We start from the raw sequence: 18,793 nt of genomic DNA, 5'->3' as shown, positions 1-18,793 counted from the left end.
TTCCTCCCTCTGACTCTAACGCGCTGTCTCTTCTCCTCCCCGACTCAAGAGCCCTATTCCGCGCCGATTCCCCGTCTCCGACCTCATTGACTGATATATCGCTACGAGATGTAGAGGCGAAATATAAAATAAATAAAGTGCGTATATATGTGTGCCTTACTCGGTGAATCATTCAAGAGATCATCCTCCTCCTCCTTCGGACTGTGCATACTGCTGGGGGAAGCTTTTATTCCGGCACCGCCAGGTCCATGCGTCGTCGTGATAGTAATCTCGCCATTACTGGCGGCCAATCTGTTCAAAGCGGATGCCGCGGACACTACGGATTCGTTCAAAGGCGACGACTGCTCCAGCCTCTCTCTGTGATGTTTTTCCGTCGGCTGTGAACGATACGGTAAGCAAAGGGAGAGGGGGCGGATTAGTAGCTCACCGGGAAACGACAATGCTCCTCTTCCACGCCAATTATGCACTTAATAATGAGACGGGACCTCGGACCGGGACACTTTAGAGTCTAATTAGTGGAAGGAATGCCGCCGGCGCGGAATACTTTCTTAACGAGATATCGCTCGCTATTGGGAATTATTCAGGTTGCTTCGTCGATCCCGCCGCGGTTACGGTCTCGAACGGCGCGGAGCGCCGGCCGACGCCGACGCCGACGCCGACGCGACGTTAGAAGAAATCTTAATAGCAACGCGCGGACAACCGCGAGGCGTATGCCTCGCGGCCTGACCTGACCTGACCTGACCTGACCTGACGGGATTTTACCCGCCGATCAGCTTGTCGATCGAGATAATCGCAAGTTTGCACGAGCACACAGATACACAGATACGCCGTGGTGAGTCGTTATCGGGACGAAAATGCGAAATGCGTGAGGTTTCCGTAACAACATGCGCGCAACAATATGCGCGTTATCGCGGAAATACGAAGTTTATTGTAAAAGAAAAATATTGCTTTTCCAACAAATAGCGATATGTCTATCAATTTTGTGATAACACGGCACGAAAAATTCTGCTATTAAATGTGTTTTCGTGTTTGCGAAAACACGTAAAGTTACTTAATTAACCGAGCGTCGAATAATGCGTGAAAGAAAAATAACACGCTCCGAAAAAAAGGCACGTATATGTACGTTCGATTCGTTTCTTCGTCGTTGGTGAAAAAATAATTTTTTTACAGCTTCGGAAACGTTAAACCCATGCGGATCGCTCGCCGTTGCGCTTCGGCATACGCACGCACACACACACACACACGCACGCACACACACACACACACACACACACACACACACGCACACACACACACACACACACACGCACACACACACACGCCCACACACACGCACGCACGCACGCGCACACACGTACACGCACACAAGGAAAATAATTCTACGGGATGGGGTCGGGGATGGTTATACGTACTGTGTAATGATTCATATGCGAGGTGTGTCGGTGGCTGTGCTGCTGAGGCGATGTCGTTAGGAGTGGTTGCTGAGAAGCCTGAACGGCCTGTACGGCTTGCGCCGCTTGTGCCTGCGCCGCTTGGGCAGCCTGAAGTAGTTGCTGAGGCTGCATCGCGCTCAGAAGTTGTTGGCTCGCCGAGCTATTGCTCAGAAGATGCGGCAAAGCGGCAGGGTTCAGTCCTAATCCCGATGCCAGGCTGGGGCTCGTGGGAACTGATACAAGGACAAGTAAATGCAAGTAGTACGACATCCGATGCAGTGTCTAATCACGGGCTTTTGGTAAACAGAGCAGTCATAGCGTCTTAACGCATCCCGGCCGTTTCTCGATGCAACCGACGCGGCGACGTGTCGTCGCAAACATTTCGAGGTCACCGAGAAAGAAGCGGATCTCGGAGCGCGTCTCTCTCTCTCTCGCGAGATCTCCGACGACGCGCATTGTGAAGAGAATCACTGACGTTGCATTCTCGGATCGTTGCTTTCGAATATCGGAGACGGCCGTTTCTCAGCGCGATCGATCGATCGATCGATCTTTGAACCTTTCGTCGCCTTTCGTCGGCGATGAAAGAATCACGAAAGACCCGCGACGGCGACGCGACGAGCGCATACGATAACGTCGCGGCGACGAATCGTGTTGAAAAAACGAGACACTGGAAAGAGTATTTAACGGCAGCGTGATGAGAGCGTGGGTTTATACACGGAGAGAAAGATAAACGTCGCATCAGCTGGCCGCACACTGGCCAGGCGTAAGGAAACACACTGATGCTAATGCGTTCAGCGCATCGCGCGCGAAGACTCACTTCTTATAATTATACGAGTGAACTGGTTAACGCTGAACTTACCGTTGTTCGTGGGCGTGTTAAGCATGTTTTGCGGTTGAGCTAGGGATTGAAGGTTGGCCAGCGTCGTGGAAACTACCTGTCCATTACTCAGCGCCAAGTTCACCATCTGATTGTTCGTGACGTGACTGACCGGTATGGTCAGGATGGTCTGGGTAGCGATGCCTGAGGAAAGGAGAAGCATTTTTCAAGACGACACGTCGCGCTCCCCGCGGGAGGTTGCGTACGCACACCGGCAACGTGTGCGGCGGGCAGGGGGTCGGGGGAATTAATTAATCGTGGCATTCTCAAGCGCCAGATAATTGTATCTCGAATCAATGGTGCTTCATTTCCATTATGTATATAGTCCACGCGTCGTTGATCCAGGATGGATAGTAAAGTTATCAGAGTCTCATAGAGGGATTATTAGGCAACCCATAGGGCAGGTAACCTCGCAGGCTAGCGTAGTTGGCAAACTATTATCGTCATCTTAATAGTGGGTACAGGTACTGGCACTGGACTACGCTGCGAGAAGGACGCCTAATCATACTTAGAATAGTTTCGGGATTACCTCCAGCTCCGCTAATCTGATTACCCCGTACACGCGCTTAATATGATTACTGATCATGAGTACGTACCCGTGTTGCCACCTACAGCTAAGCTAAGCAAATCCCGTATTCCGAACAGCCATAAAAGTTTCAGGTTCTGAGGTAAGGTCAACCGACAATCCGATTAATGCGCAGTTCAAACGTTACCGGACGATAACACCTTGTCGGCGCTTTCGCTTTTCGCTCAGGCATGACGGACGCGGGACTAAGCGATCTCGCGCGCGCAACGCGTCATTTAAATTTCAATTCGTCGTCGGCGATACAACACCTCGCGAGAGATATACAACGTGCGGACGTTTACTCGACGTAGCTCGTCGCGTTAGGGGTAAACGAGAGCTTTCTTTCCCCCTCCCTCCCTCTCTTTTCCTCTCCCTTGCCTTCCTCACCCCTTTATCCCCCTCCTATTTTTCGACTCTTACGAATATCGGAAATTTATTTATACCGGATGTAAAGAAAGATTCGAAGGATGTTATTTTTGTTCCTGACGATCACAGGACGTGCACGACCTCCCACAGCGCGTGTATTTCCGTCCTCGTCGTTTTTCGGTCTGTAATCGCATTGACCGGACGGATGAAATCTCTCGGCGCCGGTTGTGATATATCATTCTCGAATAAAGCTACGGACATTCCGGCGAACAATGATTTTCTATGAACGACAACCTATCGACCGCACTCTCGAGTACTCCTCGAGTTCATCCTCGCCGACACTCCATGTCTATCAGAGACCAATCGAGCGTTAGTCAGTTACCATCGATTGAGTCGAAAAGCAGTGCAAACATTATTTGCCGCCACGTAACTCGTCATCCTACCGCGGCCGGTCCATATCCACGAACTTCAATCCACTTAGGTGGAATCCCAAAGTTCTCCTTCTGCTTGCCGCCCTCCGCCTACACCATGCGCTCTATCTCCTTCTCCCTCCCTCCCTCCCGCCCCCAACCCCTTTCCATCCCTCGCATTCTCTCTCTCTCTCTCTCTCTCTCTCTCTCGCTCTCTCTCTCTCTCTCGCTCTCTCTCTCTGTCTCTCGCTCTCGCTCTATCTATCTCTCTGTCTCGCAGTCCCTCTTTCTCTCTCGCTCTCCCGATTGCCAGAATAGGAACCCAACTTGGTAGAAACGAAGTTAGCGCGGACCGCAATCGATATAATAGCGGCCGAATCCGCGGAGCTGCGATGTCCAGCCAGTGAGTGCTAGGGTTAGGAGCATGGGAGAGGGAGGCGGACCCGAGAAAGCAGGCAGGAGATGGGGTGGGATTCGTGGGCTTGGAAAGGGGGTAGTGAGACGTTAATTATACATTGAAATTAGTTGCAGAGTTTGCCCTGTGCTCGCCGAGGCAGTCTAGGACCACTAAGTATGGACGACGGGACGGCCTTAGTCCGAGCTGGTCAGAGATAGTCGATATTATATTATATATCGGCACATCTTGATTGCACAACATTATGCGCGGGCACAGCGCGTCTCGGGGCGGGCGGTGCGCGGGTTCCGTCGGACGAAGGTGCAATCATTTCGCGCGCGGAAATTGTCGATGAAATTTCGCCGGGAACTTGTAATTTCGCAGATTGTCCATCGTGCGCGCGCGCGCGCGCACATCGAAATAGACGGCGCACGAATATTTCGGTGGCCGGGATCGACGAGTCCGTATTAAGATGGTAATATATGTGGAGCGAGGAGAATCGTACTGTGTCACAGCATCGGGGGCAGCGCTCCCGTTGCACGTCCCGTTGCTCAGTGAACTTACCTTGTGAAGTGGGGATAAGAAGCTGAGCCCCCTGAATGCCCTGAACCAATTGACCGGACGTTAGGATGAATTGAGGCATCGCGACTGGTTGCGGTTGAGATAATAGCTGAGGTAACGTCGCCATTGGGGCTGAACTAGGTGGCAGAAGATGAGGGGCCGCCGTCGTACTCGAGGCTGTTGGTACCGTTCCGCCTGCGAGTAAAAAAGAAATGCACGATTTCACCGCGTCCGATTCGCCTTGTCGCCTCATCGAGATCCTCGGCGAGAACGCGACATTCGGATCGATTCGATCCGTTTCGCGTTCGCTCTGATTCTTACCCGACGAGCTGACGGTCAAGTTCAAGGGAGTGTTGATCAATTGATTGTTGGTCAGTCCCGCTGTCATTCCTTGAAGCCCGGCCGCCAACGACGCGACTTGCGGGAGATTTTGCAGATTCGCCAAGTTCTGCAGATTCTGGAGCGTCACCATGCCGGCCACTGCGCACGAGGAGAAGAGAACGTGAAGGGAAAAGCATCGGTAACTCGAGCGAATGACACACACACACACACACACATGTATAGACACACGTATGTAGTTACGCGTTCGCGAACGAGCTGTTGCTCTCGTACTCACTCGTCCCGTTTAGATGAGCTTGCGCTACCGCCGCGCGCTTCGCTTGATGAAGATTTTCGGGTGATGGGCTCCGTCGTCTCTTCCGTGAATTCTTCAGGTCATCCATCATCATTTGGTGCTCGTGGAGTGCACCTGTCGCCGGCTCGGGACTTCCGGCGCTACTCCTGTCGCTCTCCTGCAACAAATGTACACACGTCCTGATCAGGAATCGCTTCGAAAATGAGCCACCCTGAATTTTCGCGGTATTGCGCGTACGACGATCGTAAGGAAAGAAGAAAAAAAGAGAAGAAGAAGAAGAAGAAGAAGAAGAAGAAGAAGAAGAGGAGGAGGAGAAGAAAGAACTCTTCGATCGACGAAATTTGTATTACCAACGTTACGTCAGACCAATCGGACGCCTATTATCGCGCTAGCGACCGAATTCCATCGCTAATTATTTTCAAGAGACCAGATACGTGACTGGCTCTTCAAAACAGGATAGCGCGTGGGTCGTTCCTTCTCTCGCAAAAATCAATCGAACGGCCACGCAAAGGTTTTAACGCAAGCTAGCAATCATTCCTGCCGAAACGCTCAATTATACGCGTGTGGTTCGTTAACGTACCGCGCTTTTTATTGCGGCGGCACGTTTAATGCCGAAAATTGATTAATAATCATTCACGGTCTAGCTGCCGCACGTTAAAATATTTCATTTCAGGACGGTAGAAGCGAGAAACAAACAATGACGGGATATGTGGAGTAGAAGAAGTAAATTAGTGACAATAATTATCGCAATACACCGCAAGGAGTGATAAAATTGTCCGTTTCGCACACATCGACACGCATGTCGTGTGTCTATTGCATTTCACTCAGCATTTTCTGATTGGCGAATCACCCGTCTTTCGTCCGACAGATCATTTTCTAAGTTATTTCAAGCGTGAATATTTGGGGTGACGAGAAATTCGCATGCGCGATCCCTTTCCCGGCGTATCAAAGAGCACAAAAGTCGAAACACAAAACGCCAACGGTGGGACGAATCTTGCAAAGTGCCGATATAATCATCATCCAGTATTAATTTCAGTATCATTCGCGTGCGCCGATGAAAATCGAGCCCGTCGGTATTATTCTGATATCTGTTCTTGCCCATAAACATAATCCGGCAATGAGCGCGCGCGCGCGCAAAATGATTTAGCTATTCACGCTCAATAACACATTTTTGGAATTAACTCGGTCGTCCGGCCGACCGCTCGATTTAATCAATACTAATTCGATAGGGCCGCCGCGCGTCATACGGTGACTTTCCAAAAATTCCGCCGAGAAGGGACGAGCGAGGCGACCTCGTCGGGAAGGATTATCGCGAGAAGGTGAGAATCGTCGCGCGACGGCGAAAAAAGTGGTATTAATCGCGCGTTCCCTCGTCGCTCCGCTTTCGCGCCGGCAGATATATAATTCATGCATATTTACGGAATACCGGCGGAATAATTAACGAACGCCGGCACATTAAGGCGCGCCGTATACACACACACACACACACACGCACACATACATGTGTGCGTGTGCGCGTATAGTCGAGGTTCTTAGAAGACAATCTAAATTATAATAAATCGATGGAGTATATATGCCGTAATGCTTTACTACCACGAGTGTATATCGACGATGGTGGTGGCTGTGCTGCGGAGAGTAATGTTACCGGTGCGGCCTCTTTGCATAATGGTATGGAAATATGCCGGAACGTGTATCGCCATAGTTGGATACAGATTAAGCGTTTTAGAGCTTCGACACTCGAATAATTCAGGAAAAAGAGTTTCGGCGAGTGGCCGGACCTATGAATAAATCCCGGGGGAGCTTCTTTGCTGTCTGTCGCCTCGGCGGAGGCGCGACTCTCTCGACCGACTCTCTTTCCTTGTTGCTGTTGCTATCGTTGCTTATTTCAAGAAACTTGACTTGAGGTAGAGCGTTGAAGAGTAATTTTGCATCGTATCCAACAAGAACGGTAATGTACTACGAAAAGTCGAGTCTTGATAAAATTGTGTGCTTAGCCACAAGTATTATCATCGAAGATAAACTACGATTGCATTTTGAATCGTTGGACACTGTGTAATCGTCCCGGTTCTTCTTTCGGAAGAAAAAGCAATGAAGCCGCATGCGAGTAAATAAAATAAAACAACCCGTCCGCGTATTCGTAAATATTATATTAATTGTATCGTCAGACAATTTCATCATATTCAGCTCGAATCTCTCCCTCTCCCTCTCTCTCTCTCTCTCTCTCTCTCTCTCTCTCTCTCTCTCTCTCTTCCTCTCTTTTTTTTTATAAAAAGAGAATATCCTCTGGGTGCGGCTTGTAATCCCGGCTTGAATTTTCGTCAAAGTCGCACAATGGACTGCGTACGCCGCTGGTCGAGGCATTTCATTGCATAAAAAATAGATAAAGCCCGGTCGATAGGTAACGAACGAAAATAGGAGGCGCAGGGGGTACGGCAGTTCAATTTTTTTTCCACGCAAATTCGTAAACGGCTATACCGCCAGTATGGCCACCGTATATTAAATGGACGAGGCGAGGGGGATTAGTTGAATGCACAGGCTCGACCATTTTGCTTGTAAAAGTGCGTACGATATACAGCCAGCCGTAGGAAACATATGTTTACGAGCTTTCGATATTTCGCATAAATTAATCAGCGCCGCTGCATCGCGGCGCACCGCGCGGCTGCTCATCCGACGCGAGAGATCACCGTTTTTTTCATCGACATTACGTAGCCGAGGTGTTTCTGTGAATTTCACGAGGAAATAAGTAACCGCTCTTTCTGTCACTTCCGCTCGGATACGACGCGGTATTTGTGTCATCGACACACACGTTATCGTCGAGGACGCCTCAAGCGTTAATTTCTCGAGCGTATGTCCGGTGAATTTCTCCGATTTTATATAATTGCACAATTTCCCAACGTATCAGGAAAGTCACACTTTCTAATCATCGCTTGATTCCTCACTTGCATCCAAAGACCATTCGACGGTCGTGATCGAGCTGTGCGCAACCGGGCCGAGCGAAAAGAGCCGTTCGCGTCACCCGCGCCGTTGGTCTCGCCATTGTCGACGCTTTAAATTCCCCGGGAGAAATCGGTCGCACGCTCGATGAAAAATCGTTAGCCCTCGTCTATAGGCCATCTCGCTAATGCGAAAAACTGGGCTGGAGCCTCTCTCTCTCTCTCTCTCTCTCTCTCTCTCTCTCTACCTCTCTCTCTCTCTCTCTCTACCTCTCTCTCTCTCTCTCTCTCTCTCTCTACCTCTCATTGCCGGCGGTGAATACGAACGGCCAGTGGGAGGCACGAAAAAAATACACGGCCGGCGGGAGGAGGGCGAGGAGAGCGTTCGTTCGGTTGGTCGTTGGAAATGCAACAATAAACATTACTTATCGGCGGGGGGGGTCTCTCTAACAATGCGTATACGAGGAGAAGCGGCGTGGCCGGCAGCAAAGCGCAAGTTTTTTGCAATAAAGTCATTTCGAGCCGTTTGAGTTATGGGTAATTCCTGTGGAACGCCCGAGCCTGTGCGCTCTAGCTGGCTGGTTCGGGTCCGGTCCATTGATTAGTATTAATGACTTAGCTGCACTCATTTCGCCCGAATAAAAGTAATTGGATTTGGCTTCGACCCCGGCGCGAACTACGCTCTGTAGTTTGGCGTCGGCGGCGTCGGGCTGCGTTGGCGGCGGCGGCGGCGGTGGCGGCGGCGGCGGCGGCGGCGGCGGCGGCAGTGGCAGCGACGGCGGCGGCGGCGGCGGCGGCGGCGGCGGTGGCGGCGGCGGCGGCGGCGGCTGGTAGAACGAAACCCGTGGGCGCGTGTAAAAATACATTAATATCTGTTTGCGCTTAATAAACGATAGCGGCGCTGACTTCAGACTAATGGCCGTATTCCGGAATCGGTAATATGCATTTTTATGTTTCTTTCTGAAACGCCCCGCCGCGCCGCGCCATTTCATCCCATCTTCGGTCGCGGCTGGTCCTACCCGGGCGATCGATTTGTCGAGCGCGGCACTGTTAGCCGTTATGAAAATTGAGCGATTTTTCGGCGGAGAACGCCGCTACACAGTCGCGCGAGGGCTTCGTTCCGCGTGAGTGAGACACGCCGTGATCGAAATCGTCGGGAGAGAGAGAAACGGTTCTTCGAAGTCCTATCGTGGACCTTCGCGTGAATAACAAATCGATACTCGGCGATGTTGAGACTGACCCCTTGCGATTCTGAGAATTACATCTGAGAATTACAATTACAATCTCCATTTGGTCCACTTCACCGTGTTAAAAGTAGTCGCATAGTTTGATCGGCGGTGATCGCGCGATCGATCGGGGTCGATAATTACTTGGAGTCGCTCGATACGCGTCATCTTGGAGGCGCGAGAAGGCGAGAAAACGATGAATTTCCTTCACGATTAAGGATTCTAACGAATCCTGCTCTCTGCGGGGGGTTGCAATTATCACGTGGTCATTGCGAAAGGGTGTTATCGGGAGTGGAAACCCAGCGAGAGACAGTGGCAGAGGGTCTGCTCTCTCTCTCTCTCTCTCTCTCTCTCCTTCTCTCTCTACAGAAAGGACAGAACAAAGACAGCTAGGAAGGTAGGCAGGAACGGTTTGGCAGGGAGCGAGAGAGAAATCGTGGAGATAGTCATGCAGGAGAAAGGCAGAGAGAGAGAGAGAGAGAGAGAGAGAGAGAGAGAGAGAGAGCGGGAGAAAGCGGAATAGGAGGGAGAGAGAGAAGGAAAGAGAGGGAGGGAGAGGAATCGAGAGAGCGAGAGACAGAATCCGCTCGACCCCTCGGTTCAGGCCGCTTTGTCTGTAAGTGTAATTAGTCCAGGGTGGGGTTCCTGGGGAGTCGAGGCTCGGGGGTATAAGGGAGGGCAAAAGAAGGGGGTGCAGCGGAGCAGCAGGGTGGTTCATCCTGGCTTCCCTCGCCCCACCGTCGCCGTGCCCCACCACCGCCTTATTTATATGCAAATGAGCTTCATTTCGCGATATTAATGTTCCACCCGACTCGGCCTGCCCCGGCGCGAAAGGGTGCGAGGATACGCGGAAAAGGGTTCGTCCTCTTGATTCGTATATGTTTACGAGCGTTTCGCCAAAGACCACGCGTGGACGACGAGCGAGATCAAGTGCCAAAAATCGTGACGGTCTCGATGATTAAACCGCCGTGACCACGTCGTTCGTCGTTAGTGGATAAAACCTTTAACAGGAGCGGAAAGCAAGCAGCGGTAACCACACTGTCGCACTTGATAAGGTTCTTCGTAATATAGAAATAAACTCGCGCGCGACGCCTCCGTCCACGGTTAAGCGGAAGAGACCCATCGAGCGCAGCGCGATAGTCTTGGCGCCGCGCGACGATTTTTCGTGGCGACGCTGACGAAAATTTGCAATCGCCACGCCGCGCCGTCGCCAGCCGCCGATGTAGTCGCGCTCTTACGGCAGAGTCGCGGTACTTACAGTACCGCGTAGGTAGGTACAGATAATGACCGATTTATCGTAACGAGTGGAGCGTGGCGGCGGGTAGACAGACCCCCATCAAGGCCCCACCGGGGTAAATTAACAACAGACAAGCCACTTGAAACATTACCGAGGCTTCCTAGCGGAGCAAGCCGAGGGTGGGCTCGCGCGCCGTTGCCTTACTCAACATAAATTAAGGCCGATAGAAAGGGTAGATTGCAGAATGTTGAGTGTATAACGACCGGCGCGTTCTGCCGGTAACGGTGTCTCGAGCATCCGCGCATCGCGTCTTACTCTTGCGGTACACGCGAGCCCGAAAAATCTCCGTCGCTGCACGCCAACACGATTCGCCCCAGCCCCCGCCTCCCCCCCGCCCCTCAGTCGCTCACACACGCGCTCGTGCTCGGGCAAAATTTAAACGACGAAGGCGGTGGAGGCGGAGGCGGAGGCGGAGGCGCAACGGCGCCCTCCCGCCGCCCCGCCACGCCGTGAATCGCGTAGAACGCCGTCGTCTCTCCGCAAAGTCGTCGTTGTTCTCGCCGAGACTCGCCGGGTGCCGTGTGCCACCCCTCTCTTGCGCGAGAAGGATTTTAGAAACCTAACGAGCGAGCACACCGAGCCAAGCTCGTCTGACGGGCTTATTAGCACGTTGATTGCCGCGACAGTCGCGATCGGCCACCAGCCGTCTTATCAATCTCGCTGGAGTGTCGAGATGTTAATTTTCGAAACTTTTGTTCCCTTTAAAACGGGTCGAAGGATAGTAATTCAATCGTCAGTGGCAGTATCTCGCACAATCCACGGGAGTTTGAGCGGCGCGTCCGGAAAACACGAGATAAATAATGAATAATCAGAATCGTCAGCGACGAGAGTCTAAAGGAATCGCTTCTTTGGCATGCAGATTGATTCGTCGTGCGATCTGGCGACGATCGCGCATCGTCAGCATCGCGATGCGCGATTGTGTTGCCTGACCATGCAAAGCCGAGGTAGAATGTGACGCTGTGTCGTACGTTGAACGCGGCTTCCGTCGCGTTGATGTCGCGCCTCTCTCGTCTGAGTTCCTTCGAAAAGCTTAATTACGGCGAGTCAGCGAAATAATTCGAAATAGGAGTGAACGCTTGTGCCGAGACGGTATTTGCATTTAATGGATATTAAAATGAATGACCATCGCTCATTACGAATGCCGCGGGGCGTCCGCGGTAAAATCGTGGGTAATGAAGTCGCGAGGCGAATCTTACTTGTAAATGGATCCTTCATTATATCCAGATACAGTTCTTTGAGAAACGCGTCCTAACGACTACTGCTCGGACACGCCGCTATAAGGAATTTATGAGAATTTCTCGCCGCAATATTGAAAATGCGCCGGTAATCGCCGTTGAATACGCAGCAGCAGCAGCAGCAGCCGCCGCCGCCGCCGCCGCCGCCGCCGCCGCCGCGGCCGCCTTCACTGAAATTATCCCCGTGCGAATACGCGGCCATCCCGGCCTTTGACAAGATAATATACTTTCGAATTGGATTTTTTTGCAAAACGCGTTACTAAATTCGAAACGCGTTATTTAAACAGCGAAACGCATCGCCTGGAGGAAGAAAAAAGAATTGTTGTATTTTCGAACGTAATATTTTCGCGTTGGTATACACGCGTTTGCGCGAAATTTCCCTCCGGTTCTTGACCGTTGTTACACGGCCGGCTCTCTCTCTCTCTCTCTCTCTTTCTCTCTCTCTCTCGCTCTCTCTCTCTCTCTCTCTCTCTCTCTCTCACTCACTTTCTATCGCTCTCGTACTCTCGGGCAATTCATTCGCCGGGTATTCTTCACGGCGGGCATCTTAATGCGCGCGAGTCGTAAACCGCGCGGACGTGGTGTAAATCTATTCGTACCGTCGTTGTTTAGCTCGGTCTGTGCCCTAAGAGAGGGTGGTCGGTCGAAGCAGAAAGAGAGGAAGGACGGGGACAACGGCGGGGGGTGGTGGTGCTGGTGCTAGTGCTGGTGGTGGTAGTGGTGGTGATGGTGGTGGTGGTGGTGGTGGTGGTGGTGGTGGTGGTGGTGGTGGTGGTGGTTGAGTGAGAGAATCGGAGGTGGGTCGACCGATGCATGAATATACATGACCTTACCACCAACCCTTACACCGCAACGGGGCTCTGCTTACATTATTGTATATCTAATTCCGCGGATGGTTCTCAAAATTTACCGACCGCCGCGCTGCGACGGCGGCGTCGCGTCGGCCGGCCACATCCGGCTGAGAATCACTGCCGGCTCACGACATTATGCAGGCAGTCTACATATTATACATTCGGACTGGGATTCAATTAAGTTTGGTTAGACCAAGTCCCGCGGCCCTCTCTCCCGCATCCGGTTTGTACTTCCTTTCTCCGACTCGCGCCTGCGGAGGTGTTCCGAATGGCGCCGCACATTTTTGGTAGACCCGGGGCATTGTCGTCGAATAAGATCGTCGGCGGGAGGCAACGCGTGTCATCTGTGTTCGAGACAACGCGTAGTAACAACGCGAGCCACCGTCAAGCCACAAGCTCAAGTGCCGTGGCTTGACGCTCGTATCGAAATTACGGACGAATATAAGGAGCGTAAAGAGTCATTTGCCGGATGGAGCCGGGGGGCCACGAGACATTGCGCGACATTGCACGTCCAAGCGACGTAATCGCCGGCATCTCGCGTCTCGCCTCCGCCTCGGGAAATCCGTAAGTGCGCAATGCGCGCGCGACCGCGCGCAGTTTTCCGCCCATCGCGTCTGCCGAATTTCTCATTTCGAGAAAATGCACGACCAAAATGCGGCCGGGGGGTGTTCGGCCCTGACGGCGGCGGCGGCGGCGACGGCGGCGGCGGAACTTGAATTACAGTTCCCAATTCGCCGAAACCATGATTATCCAACAGCTGACTCGCGCACGCGGCATGATCGCGAGTCGGTCCTCGCGACACACCAACGACGGGCAGGAGCGCGTTTGACATTTGGCGGGCGTAACCAGCCGTGGCAATAAGGTTAATTGAAATACGTCAAGTATATAGCCTAGCGCTGAGGATACTTATGCGAGCCGATCGGGCGTCGGGGTGGGCGCTCAACACGCACGCGCGCACCCACGCACGCACGTATGTACGCACGCACACGCTCGTGACACACTTCGATATATACTGCCGGATGGATAATTAGCGGGACCACGTGGTGCAGTCACGATACGAAGAGACGCACGGACGAGAGCGTCGGCGAGTGCGTGAGCGCTCGTCGAAAAGGATGACGGATAGGTCGCGGGGGTAGAGACCTCACGTAAGGGCGGACTGGGAGGCAGCGAGAGAGGGAGGGAGAAAAAGAGAGAGGGAGAATGAGAGAGAGAGAGAGAGAGGGAGAGAGCACGGGTGGTGCGCGACGGACAGGAAGGCGAAGGGACGCTGAAATAATGACGGAAAATTGCGCGCTTCCATGTTACACGGCGCAGAGCGTCGGCACTTAATTCAATTCGATTGCGATACAGTTCAATAATTCGATTAATTAAAAAATATCGCAGAGTCGCTCAGCCGGTCGGTCGATTGGTTGGTCGGTCGGTCGGTCGGCGCCGTCGCTCGGGTCCTCCGCGCGCGAATATCTGCTACGGCAGGCGCCACTCTTTGAGCGCCGCTGATTAAGAGGGCTGCTGTGTGTGTATCGATGGCGTGGAGTTAGCTAATAGCTGAAACGCACCACTCTCGATGTTGCCGCATCATCTGTGATTATTTGATTATGAGTATCGAGCCCGTGCGCGAGAGCGCAATGTTTCCCGAAAGTCTCTCGAGCAGTTACGCGCGCGCGCGCGGGGACGCGAACGAGAGTTCACGTCGGGCGCGTTTTCATCGGGGGTGACTTTCGCCGCGTGTGCTTAACCTCTTGTCGTCACGTGGGCCGTCCGACGCTGACCTCTACCTGTCATCCCGAGGATCTCCGCTTGGATGGGGAATGCACTTGATTCTTGGAAAAACCGACTATTAACCGATGGTAATGGAAAAAGCTCCGTGGCTTTTCTCGCAGACTGTTTTACAGGCGAGAGAACCAGCAGGAACTTGCTCTCCCGTAAGAAGACTAACGTTCCTCCCGCGTTTCAGATCGTCCCGCCCTTTCTCTGCGGTTGTTGCGCTTTCCGACGTCGGTGTGGATGTCGGTGTGTATGTGAGTACTAAACTCGACGACGGCTTCAAGATATTGCGGGATAATCAAAGGGGACGACATCGTCATCGTGATGGCAACTTTATATTGACACGAGGATTGAGGAGGGTGATTATTGATTCATAAACGATTGTTATCGTAAACGTATCGTTTTCGTATGTTGGTAAAGCGGTCGTTTAGTATAGTGAGTGATTCAGCAGTAAATCATGTATCGCTGCTTGAGAAACAGTTTGCGTTGGGATAAAGAAAAATTTGGAAGAAGCGTATTATTCACTTCATGCATCAGTACGTGTCCCGTAAAGTTAGAAACGAAAATTTCACATATATATATATATATATCGAACAATAAATCACAATCGCGTGTATTCTCTTCGACGGATATAATGAGTACAGTGTTTAATTTATTATTATTTATTATTATTTAATGTTACGTTTTCTGATATAATGTTCCTTCGCCTTGGAGGATCCTAAGTAGGACGATTGAAATACATCGACGTAGTGAAACGAGATGAAAATTTTCCTGAGATAAAGTTAATAATTGTCATTTTACGACATCCCGACGATCATTAGAAGAATAATCGTTCCTTATTAATGACTTTATATTAGTAATCAATGAAGAGTGACCCATTTATCTACCGTTTAAATTATCGTCGGCACTTAATTCGTCCCTGTTTACTCCGAATTTAAACTTTTCTTGTCTTCGAGATGAAATAAGAGAAATTTTCAAATTGGAATTTCAAATTGGAATTTTTTTATGCGATTATATTTAAATGTTGTGATACGCACAACGACCAGTATTTGGAAACACGTTCCGGCATATTATCACATGCTGCGGGTATTTAATTAAAAATAAATGGCACGATGGCTTCTATCCGCGGATTACTTTCTATTAGCTAATTAATTACGCCATATCGATAACTCCCCCCCACTATTCCATTAATATGATGATAACGACATAATAATACGACTGTCACGGCGCATGCGATGCGAACTGCAACGACGACGGCGACGACGACGACGACGACGACGACGACGACTTTTTGGAATGCCAAAAAACATGCGAGCGGCTCACCGCCGTTAGATTCCCCGTACATGAAAAAAAGAATAGCTGACGACGGTCGGCATCGTCGGGAAACACTCGGGTATGTTATAATCCCGGCGCGGTGTCATAATGATAATAACAACGCGTTAATTAAACTCGTTGATTTATGCGCCTTTCATATTGTAATTGCTCGCCGAACTCGAGTCGAGATGCGGAAAGCGAGCGCGCAGCCACGGTCCCGGACGATCTCTCGCTCGGAGAGCTGAGATAATGCGAACGAATTAATGAGTCAAGGCGCAATTAATATCGACCACTCTCGCGCTCGCCGTCTGGTGGCAAAACCTCAACGCCGTCTTTATCCTCGCCGCGACAAAAAAAGAAAGAGGGAAGAAAAAGAGAAAAAGAGGAGCAAGGAAGATAAAAAAGGAAAAAAAGAGAAAGAGAATCGTGAGAAATGAAGAGGTGAGAGGCGAGATTTTCGTAATTTTCTATGTTGTAATCATAATAGCGGCAGAGAGAGAGAGAGAGAGAGAGAGAGAGAGAGAGAGAGAGAGAGAGAGAGAGAGAGAGAGAGAGCGAGAATGTGCTCATCCCTCGACGGAAAGTGCGAGTTGCCCCGCGGTGCAAATTGCGTATTCTCTTTTCGCTGCCCAATTCAGCTCAAGAGTCGAATACAATTCGTTACGATTTAACGTTCGCCGCGGGGCGTCCGGGGGGACGCTCGGGGCGAGGGGAGGCGGGAAGGAGGGAGCGGGGTACGGAGGAGCGGGTGGACGCAAATCGCTTATTTACAGCGTGAACGGTGTAATACGCTCGCGCCGGAGGCCATATTTAGTTTACCAACCCGTGGGTATAATGTCTTTTTAGGTGCGTTAATTAACAGTATTCATTTTGCACAAAGGTTTCTAATTACGCACTGTACGGAGCCATAGACTTAGTGCCGCCTCCGCCATGGAAATGTTATGTCCCCTGCTCGCGCGCCTGGCGTCTAGAGTTCACGACGTCGACGTCAGCGCGAGTTCGTCGCGAGCGGCGAAAGTCGAGCGGGTCTCCCCAGGACCGAATCTCTCGCCAACGCCAGCAGCACCGCGTCGTGGAGGCTGCTCGCTATCGGCATCGACATCGGTCGGATTCCTCCTCGACGTTCGCCGAGGTTCAGCGTCGACTGGGCTTCGGGACGTTCGCGGACGCGAAACCGGAACACGCTCGGTCGCCGCCGTCGCGGGTCAATACTTGTCCGGCCGCCTCAGTTAGCAGTCGCATTAATTAATTATAATTAAGTTTTAGTTGACGCGGCCGTAGAGCGGAGAGCGGGGTAAGCAAGGCAGGTAGCTACGCGACTCGCATTTTGAGCATTACCGATATTATGCAGATTTCACCTCTACCTCCCCCGCCTCCACTCCATCGCCCCTTTCGTCGCCGGCGTGTACCCCAATCCGCCCCTTCGTCCCGTCGCTCGCGCCGTTTCTGCCGCTGCCTCACTCTCTCTCTCTCTCACTCTCTCTCTCCTTCACCTTACAACACCAACCATCCCTCCCAACCCCATCGCACATCCCGCCCGCCCCGTTCCGGCCCGGTCCTCGCCTTCCACCAGGACACGCTCCCTCTCCTAGTGCCACTTGCCAAGCGAGTTGGAGAATGAATTATTTACTTATTTACGGTACGTAAACGGAACTAGCGAGAGCGGCTCGTTACTTACCTATAGACGGCCGAATTAAAGTACCAACAAGGTTGAAATTGCGCGTCGTTGTCGTCGTCGAGCGTGGGGACCGGAAATCGACAGAGTCGTACGCACACAATGCTCCTCCGCGGCAACCACCTCTCGCGCGATCAATCCGGCCGATTGATTGACGCGGCATTCCGAAAGGCGACGGGACGGTCATTAAGTCGCGCGCGACTTGTTCGTCCGCTTCATGCGTTCCCGTTTCTCCCGAAACGAGTCGCCGCATGTACACGCGTGCGTGCGTGGGGCGGGGGGGGGAGGGGGGAGCACGCTTTTCCGACACGAGGAAAATCGTTGCCTGACCGGTCGACTGATGACGCGGAGTGAGACGGAGGAGCGGGAAATAAGATACGCGGTTCCCCCCTCACGACTTCCGTCCCTCTCGCGAATGGTTTTGGCAAGGGGTTGCTGAAATGACGTCAGGCGTAGAGTCTCGAGCGACGACGGCGGCAGCAACTGCACGTCGCCGTAAGAAGCTGTTAATCTTCGGTAATAAACTGTATTTTCATTATAATACGGCATGAATATGCAACGGCGATAATGGCCTTAATATCCCGGCATGCATCTTCCTGTGCTTTACGAGCTGAGCCTCCTCTGCCGGAATTTGAGGCGTACTCACAGTGGATTTTGCGACGACGTTACTGCCGCCGCCGCCGCCGCCTCCGCCGCCTTACTCCGTCGCCGCTCTCAAGGAGCTCTCTCCTCCTAAGCATCACGCGTACACGCGATCTCCGTTGTCGAGGCCGCGACAACGAGTCGTTTCTTATTTCGGCCTGCTTGTCGTCGGCACAATAGTCTCGCGCCCGACGAACGCTCGATCGGACCTCCACTTCGTCTCAAGCCGGCTTTGCGACGGACACTTTTGACAAAATTGCAACTTGACGTCGCCCGGGTCGTCAGTGTGGCAGGCAAAAACGCTAAGACATTGGACTGGATATGCCGCGGAGTAAATGACTAGATGAGAGTTTAACACTTTGGAACTGATCTCCTAAAGATGCAGAGCGCACGCACGCGAGGGAAAGTATATAAGGTGATGATATGAAGGAAGAATATAAATCGAAAAATAGTCAATGAGAAAATAAGTATAAGACTAAGTGTTGCGGCGACAAAAAGGATACAATTAATATGAATAGACACGCAACGATGTAAAGAAACGACAAAGACAGAAATAAGTTTGAAGAGGAGATGAATATATATTTATATTTATATATATATATATATATATATATAA

General features: G+C 51.7%; 1 protein-coding gene across 5 annotated transcripts in view; it reads right to left on the bottom strand.

Annotated features, from left to right (window-relative positions):
* pdm3 (POU-domain protein pdm3) overlaps window positions 1-18,793 on the bottom strand; it is a 129,555-nt gene that overhangs the window by 10,738 nt on the left and 100,024 nt on the right. For all 5 annotated transcript variants that reach the window (XM_025307935.1, XM_025307937.1, XM_025307938.1 and 2 more), the window contains exons 3-8: window positions 5,223-5,397; window positions 4,928-5,086; window positions 4,610-4,801; window positions 2,293-2,454; window positions 1,413-1,666; window positions 161-377 (exon numbers count right to left, since the gene is read on the bottom strand). In XM_025307935.1, coding sequence (XP_025163720.1) covers window positions 161-377; window positions 1,413-1,666; window positions 2,293-2,454; window positions 4,610-4,801; window positions 4,928-5,086; window positions 5,223-5,397 — 1,159 coding nt within the window. The remainder of the gene's footprint in view (window positions 1-160; window positions 378-1,412; window positions 1,667-2,292; window positions 2,455-4,609; window positions 4,802-4,927; window positions 5,087-5,222; window positions 5,398-18,793) is intronic.

The sequence above is a fragment of the Harpegnathos saltator genome, unplaced genomic scaffold (assembly GCF_003227715.2).
Source record: "Harpegnathos saltator strain DR-91 unplaced genomic scaffold, Hsal_v8.6 scaffold132, whole genome shotgun sequence".
NCBI lineage: Eukaryota > Metazoa > Arthropoda > Insecta > Hymenoptera > Formicidae > Harpegnathos > Harpegnathos saltator.
The sequence above is the reverse complement of the archived record's forward strand: the minus strand, read 5'-3'. Positions and strand labels throughout refer to the sequence as shown.